This window comes from Asterias rubens, chromosome 21, assembly GCF_902459465.1.
Source record: "Asterias rubens chromosome 21, eAstRub1.3, whole genome shotgun sequence".
Lineage (NCBI taxonomy): Eukaryota > Metazoa > Echinodermata > Asteroidea > Forcipulatida > Asteriidae > Asterias > Asterias rubens.
In genome coordinates this window covers 2197757-2211384 of record NC_047082.1, presented here as the reverse complement: position 1 = coordinate 2211384, position 13628 = coordinate 2197757, and the positions used below count along the sequence as shown (strand labels likewise).

Sequence of the window (13628 nt, the reverse complement as noted above, 5' to 3'; positions counted from 1 at the left end):
TATCTTTTGTATACAATAATATGTAGAGATGACGAAAGAAACCTTTTTAAGACTTCAAAATAATCTTTGTTTGAATATACTATATTTTGTACGTTCGTTTAGGGTCTCACACCAAAAACGGCTTAATTGTTAATAGCGCAAGATACACTGGAGTCACTTTGTGCGTGTTTGTATACACAGACAGGTAGGTCAAACAAAAAACAATGAATCAATCATGTGCTTTTTGAATAGTGGCCTTCATCAAAAAGTGTAATACAGATGAAACAACCTTCATTCATTGTTCTTTCCATTTCATCGCATGATCATGAATATTAAATTAATGGTTATGTTTGTCTATTGTGTGTTGGGTGATAGGCAGTCCATTATGCCATGAATTCTACCGCCATGGTCTTACTGATCACTTGCCGACGAAATTATTATTATTATTATTATTATTATGAGGCGGGGTGGAGGGCTGAGGCGACAGTATGCTCACATGAGATCCAGAACACAAATTATGATTCGATATCGATAGGCTATATTTTTACCAGGTTGTGTCGTTCGCTAGCCCCCCCCCCCCTCCACCCAATAATATTGTCTAGTGTATGAAATTGGGTCTGGTAAAAAAAAAATACTCGATGACACGAAAAATAAAAGGAAACCTCTTAGGCAAGACGAAATTGACTGTTTAAAGATTGATGGAAATAAGTAAAGTTTGAGGTGTGGGCGCAAAACGGATCAATGTCAGGTTGTGGGTGGGGGGTGGGGGAGAAACATCTATTATCATTGATGGCCATAATCATTCCCGAGCGTACCGCTTTAACGCTTGGGAGATGTGACGTCATCGCGAAACTGCGCATTTTAATCTGGTCTTCTGGCGTCAATGCGTTCTATGAAAGCAACACTATTCCAGAGTATCAGCCTATAAATCCAACCTCGTATTATACATCGAACCCCTGATGCATTTATAGTGGAACACCAACTTTTCTGGGTCGAGTTGGGAGTGAGATTTCACAACCATCGGCAATCGCCATAGAGCTATCAATCGCCCATCGGAGCATGTGCATGTGTTTTGATTTTGGCGTATGGCCTTTTTGGTTGATAAATAAAACTCGAGTTTCAACCTGTGGTGAAATATCAATTATGATGGTTTGTTAATACATTCATAGTGGATTCTTGTGTCGTTATTCTAGGATAACTTTCCGTCTGGCGCCACCACTTTTTCGCTCATTTTTACAAAAAGGGATATATCAATCAGGTAAATAAGTTCCTATATTATTTTATATCGAATGAAAAAGTGGTGGCGCCATACGGAAACTTTTCCTTATTCTACATTTGTTTTTGTGGTTGACGGTGTGTGTGTGTGTGTGTGACCATGGATTGAGGTAGAATTCTACCTCCATGACCATGGTGGGGTGACCATGGCTCCACCAGTGACATGGTGATCCAGATCATGGTGTGACTGTCATTGGTAATTTTTGTCAAAAAATTAATGGAACTGCTGAGTGCATCAGTCAGTAGTGTGTTGACTGTTAGTGTTGGGATGAATAGCTGTGGACTGGATGTTGTTTACATAATTATTGATTGGTTTACTTTATATTGATTCTAAAATTAATAAATAAAAAAAAAACAGTTTGTAAACAATGTCAAAACCAAACTGGGCCGGTTTTGACTCGCAGTGACATGGAACTCCGCCATGTTTGTGCTGTTTGTTTGTGTGAGGGCCAGGGGGCGAGTGCAAGTTGTTCACCACTCCCCCTTTGTAACATGTTTAATTTAAAAGACATGTTTACTTCAACCATGCTTCTTGAATTACTAAGATTAATTGAGAAAGTGCATGTATTTTTTCTTAGGTTTGGTATCGGTTTGGATGAAGGAATTAGATATTGTTTTGATTTGTTCATTTATAGTTTCAAGTCCACGATTCAAGGCCCACAACTTTCACACCTACTTCCCATGATTCGTCCACTCCAGGTTGATTGATTGACTCGGTTACAAAGCTATTCATTACTCAGCAGACGGAAGACATCTCATACAGCGGTTTCAAGGAATGGCTCAACGAGTAGAACATGATAAAGATGGGGGAGGAGTATCATCTGTAGATCAGGCTGTTCCATCAGGGCAGTTTGATGATGCAGATGTGGTGGATGAAGTCTCAAGCATTCTCAAGATGTAAGAAAATATTGATGTTGCTGTTTACTTTTTGAGAATTCAGTATGCTGTGTTGGTTTCAAGCTCTCCAGTTGTGTAGTCACGAATATACACTTAATCATGAAAAACATTGTCACTGCTAGTATACAAATATTGACTGCTTCGAGTGATATGGTTAAAACTATAACTCCCGAGGTGATCCCCGGAGCGTTCTATTTTCCCGAGGCGATCACCGGGAATCACCGAGGGAGTCATAGTTTTAACCGTTGCACGAGTAAAAGCAGTCAATATTTGTTTTATAACACCCCAAACATTTCTAAACTACTGTATTATTAAGTTACAGACCTGAATGCTACAATCCACGTACGACGCGAATACAGATTGCAAAACTTTTTACTGTGCTGCATGTAGTGTCGTGCAATCTGAAATGGTTACAGACTATTAATTTTATCATCCTTGTACGCGCAACGGACGTCTTGGTACTGCACGCCATGTGATAGTCTTCGGACTAGCGCACGGCAAAGCGATGCACTATCACACGACCGTCGTCTAGCAAAACTAAGACATGTCATGTGACCCGCTCTAAGCCAATGAGCTGGCAGAATATTTGTGTTATAAACAGTGCTATCACCCCATGTTCAGGAGTGATAGCGCTGTCTGGCAGTAAGTGGTTCTTGGGGTGATCAAGGTTTAGATAGCAGTTAGGTTTTCATGACTACATTTGTTTGTGGCTACACAGCTTTTAGGTGTTCAAAGTGTCTTGGAATCATAGTTTTGTTTTGTGTTGTAGACTGTATAGTTGTACGCAAGGCAATTGCCGTAACAGATTGACATTTTGTTAATTGAGGTGCCCCTTACCAGATCAAAATTGCTGCACCCCTTCAAGAGCAAAGTTCAAAGTTCAAAGTACAAGGCTTGTACTAGGTAGTCTTTTGCAAAGTTCAAAGTTCAAGGCTTGTACTAGGTAGTCTTTTGCAAAGTTCAAAGTTCAAGGCTTGTACTAGGTAGTCTTTTGATGGTAATATTAGTATTACGTAATGAAGTTTGGGATCCTGGCAACCTGACTTTGACCACAGACATATTTGAGTTTCAGTCATTGGTTGCAAGTGTTATTACTAGTTTGGCTCAACCATGGAGCCAGAGCTGTTCTGAACAAACTGCAACTGAGTATGAAGGTTTCAAAACCAGGATATCTGAATGCAGAATGTTAGTTTAGTAGAAAAGTACACTTTACCTCCATGCTCAAGATTATCAAAACAATATAACAATAATTTCATATCCAATGAATGTTCAGAATAAGCTGCTATCGCGTTTGTGTTTGGGTCACGAATATACATGTAAGAGTTGTGCATCCTTGTGAAAAGCGCTTTCTCTTTCAGATTGAGAAACGTTTCATAAGTATTAGGAACTTATTTATCTACATGTGTAGATGAACACTGAACAAGTTATACAATGCAACTTGGTAAGTCACAATGCTTTTGTATTGTGGTACCAACAACAAGAAACCTGTTTTGTCAATGTTAGTGTAGCTTTGTTGGAGCTGACAAAAAGTAAAACCCAAGGCTATTACTATGTATGTTTTTTAGTAATTTTGTTTCGTATTTTCCTGCCTAAAGGGAGTCTTCAAAGAATAAAACTAGTGTTCTAAGTCCACAAGAAATCGAGAAGGGCAGGACCATTGAAGATAAAAGTAAGTGTAAAGGAAATCTGGACGGTGAAATTCTAGAATTAAATAAGAATAATCACAAAGTCTTATACTTGTCATAGCAACCTTGAGAAGACAAAGAAACATATTTTGTTATGATTGAAGCATATTTTATCTTAATTCTGTGGTTTACTGGAGATTTGCTTGTATTTAAAACCCTACTTGGTCTTGTATTTTCAGTTGCACAGATGATGACAGAGAAAGATGAAGAGGAATTCGATGAAGAAAGTGACGATGAGCTATGGGCCTGGGAGGAGCAAACAACAGGTTGGGATCAAAATAGGAACAAAATGCTGTCAAAAATCTTGCAGTTTTAGTAGAAAATAACATAATATAGTAAGATTCTGTGTGTTATTACAAAACACTGCTGTTTTAATTTGAAGTTGTATTAATTTGTTAGATTTAATAGTATTGCTTTTCTCCTTCCTAACCTTGTTTGAACTGGAAGATAAAAATATCATAAACATTAATTTTTATTTACTTTTACAGATTTCACAAAAAGATTCAACGCATCTCGTTCAAACTCCTCACAGGTGAGATTTTGTTCATTAACATAAAACCAGAAACAATGTTATTTTCTCCCGCAGCAAGGCCTCTTCATCATCTATTTACCAGGGTTATAAATGGGTACCTGCAAGGGTAGAGGTTGATACTGTGTTTGAAAAAGCCTCTGAAGTGCCACTGCAGCCGGGCTGTTTACTCCCCAGTAGCTAAGCCCCAATGTCCAGAACCATAATAATATGTTAAGCGCATTGATGCTGTTATCCATATAGGAGCACTATATGAACTAGTTATTATCAGATTCCACTTTGTTGCCATGTTTACCACCTGAATTCTCTCGCCATCTTCACCTTTTGCTTTGCCCCGCCATTCATTTTTATTAAGTTCTAGCAAAACCCTTCCTTCAAAACTTATTTGTTTTGTTTCTGTTGACTTATATTGTTTAGCAACCAAATGCATCCCAAGCAAAAAGTCAGAAGGGAAAAAAACAATCGAACTACCAGGTATGTAAACTTTTTAACATTCTCAACTTTTTTTAACAAACATTCATAAATACCTCAGACAGTTTCGCATCACGTGGGTGTGTATAAACCTTTGTTTATGACCAGTAAAAAGTGTTGAAACATGAGCGTGACGCGCGAGTTTGCACCTGTGCTCATAAGACAGTTTCTTCATTCCTATTGGTCGAGAGCAACAGCCGAGACAATTGTGCCACGAGGCCTGGTTTTTGATAATTTGCCTCGACTTCGTCTCGGTAAAATTATCAAGAACCAGGCCTCGTTGGGACTAAACCACTAGTTGAAAACCTCTTCATCACACATTGATTCGTAATTTGTAACTTCTATATTATGTCAATAAAACCAAAAACACAAATGACAATGCTCCTCTTTCAATCACATTTATCTCTCTACAATTTTTAAACAGCCCCAAGAGAAGTCTTTGACGAAATTTGCCAACAAGATAACGATAGAGAAATACGAGGGTCCTCGAGGGCTACCGGACAGTGCTACAAATCAGATGAACCGCACCAATAAGAAATCAGAGTCTGACAGGTAATGAATATTCATAAGGGAACTGACCTATCACTGCAGTGATTTGGACAGGAAAACCATAGATGGAGGTTTGATAAGTGAGATTTACAGATTTCCTATTTTAATCTGATTTTTGATATGTTTGACCTACAGAGTTCGTGTAAAGGATAAGGCAGACAGAGCTACGATGGAACAAGTAAGTTCTGATATATAAATGATTATAACTCTGTCTAACCTTTCACTGATTTGTGTTGAACAAAAAAAAACTGTTCTTTTTGGAATTGTTGGATCCTTTATGAACTGTTTAAAGGAACACATTGCCTTGGATCGGTCGAGTTGGTCTTTGAAAAGCGTTCTGGTAACCGTTTGTTATCAAATCGATATGGTTAGAACGATGTTGTAAAAGTAGAATATAATGATCAACACAAGTATCACTCAAAATTGCACGGTTTTCTTTTTACCTCGTCGACTAACACGGTCGGCCATTTATGGGAGTCAAATTTTTGACTCGCTTAAATGGCCGACCGTGCTAGTTCGTGACGTAAAATGAAAACCGTGCAATTTTGAGTGATACTTGTGTGGATCATTATATTCTACTTTTAAAACATCTTTCTAACCATATGCATTTCATAATAAACGACTTCAAACACTTTTTATAGACCAACTCGTCCGATCAAAGGCAACGTGTTCCTTTAAAAGCGCGTCTTATAACTAATATTTTTTAAATTAATGCATGTTTTTACTGGGTCAGCTGATTGCCTCTAAGCTATTGAAAATGCAGGGCACTTTCCTCTTGTGTGGACAAACTGCAGTTGCATGCCTGGTGTATTCTCCATGATTTAATGAAATCATGACGGTTTGTACATTGTGCTCGTCACCAAATCATCAAAGAACTGTCCTTGAAACCAGCTTCGCTACTTTTTACTTCTATGGTCCAAAGTTCGAATGCAACCTCTACCCATGCCAAGAATGTGGATTGGTTCTTCCTCATATATGCATTTGACACTGTTGGTAATTGTCAAAGACTAGCCTTCACAGTTGGTGTATCTCAACATATGCATAAAATAACTAACCTGTGAAAATTTGAGCTCAATCGGTCATCAAAGTTGCGAGATAATAATGAAAAAAGAAAACACCCTAGTCACACGAAGTTGTGTGCGTTAAGATGGTTGATTTTGAGACCTCAAGTTCTAAATCTGAGGTCTCGAAATCAAATTCCTTGAAAATGACTTCTTTCTCGAGAACTACAGCACTTCAGAGGGAGCCGTTTCTCACAATGTTTTATACTATCAACCTCTCCTCATTACTCGTCACCAAGAAAGGTTTTATGCTAATAATTATTTTGAGTAACTACCAATAGTGTCCACTGCCTTTAGTGGTTACAGTACTTCTATTGTTTCTTTACCAGAAAGACCCAAATAAAGAACTCTATTGAATTTATTATTTTTCTAGGTACTAGATCCGCGGACGAGGATGATTATTTTCAAGCTCTTGAGTCGTAACTTCATAAGTGAAATAAATGGCTGTATTAGCACAGGGAAGGAAGCCAATGTCTACCATGCCACAACCAAAACGGGTCTCCATCGAGCTATTAAGGTACTGAAGTCATGATTTTTATGTTCCCCGTAGAGAAATGAATAGTATAGAAAACAGCTTAAACATGTACAAATGTGTTTCTGGTATGTCTCCCATGTACATTTCCAACTCATTCGAAACCAGGGCAACAAAAGGGCAACTTGCGTTGCCAAGGTAACCTTTACATTTCCCAAACCATCTGAAAATCAGGAGACGGAGCATTTTCAATTAAAGGCTCTAGGATGTTGAACTCCATTCCACACTCTATCAAGAATTCTAGCTCCGTGGCCAAGTTTAAAGGGTCATTAATACACTTGTTCAAACTGTAAACCTTGCTTGATCCTTGTTCCTTGCTTGATCTGCACAGAAAGCCTGCACAACGTCATAGAGAGGCCTGGCTTTTGTTGTACCAAATTGTAATAGTTAATATACAAAGTTAATGAAATCTGTGTTGAAATCTTGCTCACAATTTAAAATTGATGAAACTTTCTATTTCAATTATAGATTTACAAGACATCAATTTTGACATTCAAAGACAGAGACAAATATGTTGCCGGAGAATTTCGGTAAGTTAAAAAGAAATGTCATTCACGGATTTTGTGTACTGTTACGGCGCAAAAACTAGTTTTGTTGCAGTCTCCAGATTTGTGTCTGTGTGCAAATGTATTCATTAATATTTTGTGTGTGTATTATAGATTTCGTCATGGTTACTGCAAGCGAAACCCTCGTAAGATGGTGAGAACATGGGCAGAGAAAGAAATGAGAAATCTTATAAGGTAAAGAACTTCTGTCATATATTTACCCATTCATTAACTTAATATTTAAGCTCGACTTGGTATTATGTATTTTCGGTTTGCGGTAACACCAGATTTTTTTTGTTCAATTACCAGAATCCATTCTGCTGGGATTCAGTGTCCTGAGCCACACTTGCTGCGTGGACATGTTCTTGTTATGGACTTCATAGGAACAGATGGATGGTAAGTATCCAAAAAGTGCCTTAGGCACTTCTTGAATAATTCGTTGTTTACTTACTTACTTTCCCGTGTGGCTCTATGCTGGTGCTAGACTTTACTGTCCTGGAGGTTGTGCTCTCTGCGGTTTGGCCACTGATTTAAATAAAAGATTAGGAAAATTAATCTTGAATTGGTAAAAAGAAAACCACAACTAACATGTAAAGCGTGTTTGATTCATCATGATTTCTTCATTGGTTTTTCTATATTTAGGCCGGCACCATTGCTAAAGGATGTCTCGATATCAGAGAGCAAAGCCAGGGAGCTTTACTTGGATTGCATTCAGATGGTACGACAGATGTATCAAGATGCACGCCTCGTCCACGCTGATCTCAGCGAGTTCAACATGCTGTGAGTAAATACAGTATTTCTTGAGATGGACTTCAAACCAAACAAACATTTCAGTTATAATAGTGAACTCGTTTTGTTTCACAAATACAATACCATGTCTTTAACAGTTCTGAAACATTTCTGCCTGCAGTTTCTGTGATGGTCAATTATATGTGATTGATGTGTCTCAGTCCGTTGAACATGACCATCCCCATGCCCTGGAGTTTCTGAGAAAAGACTGCACGAATATTACAGGTAACAGTTCTCAGAACTAACATCACTCAAAAGAGATTTTGGAGAAAGAGATTTTTGGAGATTTCGAAAGAGATTTTGAAATACTACAGGGGCCTTACTTGTATCACAGCTCTTCCCTGTGTAGCATGGTGCACAGATACATTCTTAATAATACTGCCCACCGAGTCAAGTGCTGTTATGTTGGCAAGGGTGTATATTGCACAGGGTCTGTGGATCTGAAAATGTCATCTGAAAAAATTTCAATTGCAATGGTTTTAATATTTCATTTTAACTCAGGAAGATAAGTTAGTACCTTCATTGTCTTTTACAACAATACATTTTAAAGCCATTGGACCCTTTCGGTAAGCAGTGTTGTCCACAACTTCTATATCAAATAACAAACCTGTGAAAATTTAGGCTCAATCGGTCAGCAGAGTCGGGAGAAAACAACGGAAAAACCCACCCTTGTTTCCGCGCGTTTCGCCGTGTCATGACATGTGTTTAAAATAAATCCGTAATTCTCGTTAACGAGAATTTATATTGTTTTGCTGTTTTCTCAAAAAGTAAAGCATTTCATGGAATAATATTTCAAGAGAAGTCTTTCACCATTGCCTTCTGTAAACCCTGTAAGTTATTTGTAAATCTGTGAACTTTTTTTTTTTCTGAACCGAAAGGGTCCAATGGCTTTAATATGCAAACTTAAAATAATTAAATTCTCTCGGGGCAGAGTCTTATTTTTCAGTTGCATCTAGTGCAAAAGTTTTATGGCTTTGCAGGTTCTTTTAATTCACATCAATATCAATTGTTATTGTTTCCCTACCACAGACCATGTGTGTGTTTCTCAGTTAGTGGGAAATTTGCTATTAAAACAAAGATGATTTCTTTTGCAAATTAATGATTAAATAAAAATTCAAGGCAAGATTAAAGTATAATTGTTTGTTTAAACTTTGCAGACTATTTCCGGAAGAATGAAGTGTGTACGATGACTGTACGAGAGATGTTTGATTTTGTAACAGACCCCAACATCACCAATGAAAATATCGACGATTATCTTGAGAGGGTAAGGTCTACAACATCAATTTTACCCTTGAGAGACAATAGACTCCTGTGACTCACATGTGCCTATCCTGGGTGTCATTTTGGGTGTCAAAATCGTATACAAATATGCACAAAATAGAGTTGACACCCAAAATTACGCGCATTGTTCAGATGCGCGTTCTATATTGTCTAAGAATTCAATAGCTCTCCCTTGCATAACGCGAAACGCTACAGGTATGCTGAGGTCACGCGCACGTTTTTATGCACGGAGAACAGCTAGTGTCCAATGATGTGCCTCCTTTTTGAGAATGTGGCGTCATATGCATTGGGTCTATAGCAGCCACAAGTGGATTGTCCCAAAGGCCCATAGCGGCTGCAAGATTTGACCTACCTCCATAACTTTTCCAGTGTAAAATTTGTTTCTTCTTCAGTTGTGTAATCTTGTGTAATTATTTTTGGTAATTATAGGCAATGAATATAGCATCGGAGAGATCTGAACAGCAACAAACAGAGCAAGAGAAGATTGATGAGGAGGTAAGAAAACTAACATTCTCAGCAGTGTTGTACTTGTAGCCATGGTGTGCGGACCTACCAAAATACACTCTGAGCAAAATACACTTTACCGCTCAGCACAAATTTCCCCTTGAAAAATAAAAAAATTGTCCATTGTGTATTGATCTAAGACACAGCTAATGATAAGGAGCATTAAATGTCACAGAGAAAGAACAGAGTAAAAAGGCCAATGCACTTATGCATGGCTTCAGAACATGAACAGTTTGGAAACCTGGCATCATGCCTGAAGCTTGCACTTAATGGCGTCTAATTAAACATTAACAATTTTTATGATCCGCTCGCCCTTGGCGGACTTTGATAAAATTAGATTAACAGCCCACCATTAAAGTTGGTCTAGCAACATCCCTTTTCCATTTTCCCTAGAAGTTTCTCCTGAGGATGCTGTTGTCACTTAATGTCTGTTGCCTCTTTTCATTGACAGGTATTCAAGGCAGTCTTTATCCCTCGTAACCTTGATGATGTAGATGACTATGAGAAAGACATCTTGAAGGTTCAAGAAGGACAGACAGATGAGGTGAGAAACAAATAAGAAAATTAAAGAGAGCCTCGGTTTATTTCCTCAAGCAAAGCTCTTCCTCCTAGAGGCCCAAACAATGTTGTTTTATCTTCCCTCTCAAAAAGATTGACATGGGGTAGTGTTCAAAAGCCAAGGTTGTCTGGAATAGAGGTTGGGATAGATTTATTGCCTGCGACCCTTAATCTCCAAGGATAGATTTTCTTGGTTCTTTTATGTGCATAAATTTAGGGTGCTTGACCCATTGCTTGCAATGATTTGATTCCAATGTAGGATTAGGCGTCACATGCCCAAGTTGGTAAGTGCCCACAACACTAGAGTTTCTGTCAAGTGCACAGACTGCCATTAAGAAACATAGCAAATGTTTGATGTGTAAATTATTTATGTACACAAGAAGATCTAAATGTATGTCAACATCATCTTCCTTTGTTTATTTTTGTTTTGCCAGATCTATTACCAGAAACTGACTGGATTGGAGAACCAAGGTGATGCAACAAAAGTAAGTTAATTTTTTTCTGTTCATTTCCCAAAATACTTTGCCTCGAACGTTGAACATCCATTAATATTAGTCATCGAGTTAAAGCTTTTAAAAGATTGAACTGACAGTCGTAACTTCATGGCATATTGTCTGGTAACCCCGTTTCTGCTAAGCTTGATTTTGTTGTGCTTATCAAATGTTTATGCTTCTTAATACAACTGAGCCATTAAAGACAGTGGACACTATTGGTAGTTGTCAAAGACCAGTCTTCTCAACTGGTGTATCTAAACATATGCATAAAATAACAGACCCTTGAAAACTTGAGCTCCATTGGTTGTCGAAGTTGCGAGATAACAATGAAAGAAAAAACACCCTTGTCACACAAAGCTGTGTGCTTTTAGATGCTTGATTTCAAAACCTCAAATTCGAATTTAAATTTGTGGAAAATTACTTCTTTCTCAAAAACTGCGTAACTTCAGAGGGAGCCGTTTCTCACAATGTTTTATACTATCAACCTCTCCCCATTACTCATAATCAAGAAAGGTTTTATGATTAAAATTATTTTTTAGTAATTACCATATGGCCACTGCCTTTAACGCACCAAATAAGAATTGCTTTTTGAGAGAGAACTTGTAAAAAATGATTGTTTCTTTTGTGCATCAAAGTGTCAAGTAGTATTCTCCTTGAAAAGCATTTCCTTAAACACATGCAATATTCTGTTTTAACGAAATTGGAAAATTTTTATTTGATAGAGTCCTTTAGATGATCGTATCGACTCGGAAGGTGAAGAAGAAGACAACATGATGGAGAAAGATGAAGAATCCGCGGAGGATCAGAGCGGCACCAAAGTTCACCATCGACCACGAGATGAGTCGCCCAACTCTAAAAAGGTAGAATATATTACACAATGTCATCTCAATCCAGGGCCCTATAAAATAGAGCTGCTTGGCAGAAGATCCTTACAAAATCCCTGCTGAGCAACAATGAGCTGGATACTAGTCACAAACTGTATATGTGACATGGTATTTTGGCTGGTCATCTCTGTTTTGCTTAGCTTATTTTAGTGCCTTAGCAGTTACAAGAAGGGTCATAGATTGGTAAATACTCTAAAACTTAATTACCCAAAAAAACTTACTTGGTAAGAAGTACGTGGACCTTATCACAAATACTTGGTACGCGCGCAATATGCATGGAATGAGGTCCATGCTAGTCATGCTAGACCAGCATACACCTCATTCAACAGTTAGCACTTGAGCTGCGAAAAGGTCTACGGTAATTTAGTTTGATCATGATGACAGTGTCCCTTTACTGGAGTTCTTGATAATTATTTTGTCTTCATATATCATTACAGGAAAGGAAGAAAGCTGTTAAGGAAGAGAAGAGAGAAAACAGACAAACCAAGACGCCAAAACACATCAAGAAACGTAAAGAGAAAATGGCAATGATGCGGAAAGGAGTCCATAAATAGTCAATGATCTTAGATGTACTATTAATTTATATAGTGTACAAACATTTCCTTTTTAAAGATCAAGTATTTTACTTATAAATGAGGGGAAATGAACTTGAAAGACAGTGTACAGTCGACTGTCGATATAACAAGGTTGCTGGTTCTGGCCCACTTTTTATACCTCTTTACGGCAAAAATAAAATAAAGAAACACAAAGTATTAAATGAGATTTGGGAAATAAGTTGTTTGTAAGCAGAACCTCTTTATAATGAGGGTTAACTGTCAAAAAAAATAATATTGTCGTGAGGAGATGTATCTCAACTGGCTTTAAGCAGAAAATAGCGATTACAAAACTATAATGATCGGGAAAAACAACCAGTGAACCAGTGACCAAAAACTGTGCAAAGGGCATGGTTTTTGGTTGGTATCTGTGCTGAGTACATTTTTGTGCTCGAGCAGCTCAATGAAATATAATAGTGTTCGCTCAAAAAAATAAAATTTCACCATCAAAATAAATTCTACATTGTCATATTGATTAGAAACTATCAAATTGAATTTCTTTAGTCAACTATGCAGATATAAATGAATTTGTTGTGTTATATTGCCAGCGTGTATCACAATTTTGTCTGGAAATGTCTCTGATATATTTTCACATTTTTGGAAGAAATGTACTACTGGGAATAAATAATAGCAAATTTGAAAAATTTGAAGTTATCACCCACAGTATTCTTGTTGATCCTTTTCATTTGTTTAGGTGTACTTTTGAAACTTGAAATAATTTTATCTCAAATTGTCACATATAATTATTGTACTTTTATGCGGGAGGTGTAATAGCTAAAGTGCAGAGGGCGGCTTCTTTCTTCACTGACATATCTCTATGACTGTAGCACCCCGCCCCCATTGCAGTAGTGGGGTGTTTATGTGTAGGGGTGTTCCCTTCGGAACAGTAAGTTCGACTGTACCCAAAAAATTGCATGTTTTGAACCCCTTCCCCCACCCAAAAAAACCCATTCAATTTACCCCCATCACTATCGTAAAACAGTCTTGATAAGTTGATGCCGA

The 13628-nt window shown here is 37.7% G+C and overlaps 1 protein-coding gene across 1 annotated transcript; it reads left to right on the top strand.

Moving 5' to 3' along the window:
* Nucleotides 1-1132: 1132 nt before the first annotated feature.
* LOC117304862 (serine/threonine-protein kinase RIO1-like) lies at nt 1133-13289 on the top strand. The gene is made up of 20 exons (XM_033789488.1): nt 1133-1237; nt 1954-2151; nt 3747-3820; nt 4016-4102; nt 4325-4368; nt 4783-4839; nt 5261-5388; nt 5521-5563; nt 6820-6963; nt 7447-7508; nt 7638-7718; nt 7833-7919; nt 8166-8303; nt 8434-8537; nt 9470-9576; nt 10023-10088; nt 10549-10641; nt 11090-11140; nt 11872-12009; nt 12471-13289. Exons 2-20 carry the CDS (start codon nt 2030-2032, stop codon nt 12585-12587), a joined length of 1743 nt encoding a protein of 580 aa, XP_033645379.1. The 5' UTR covers nt 1133-1237; nt 1954-2029; the 3' UTR covers nt 12588-13289.
* Nucleotides 13290-13628: the final 339 nt, after the last annotated feature.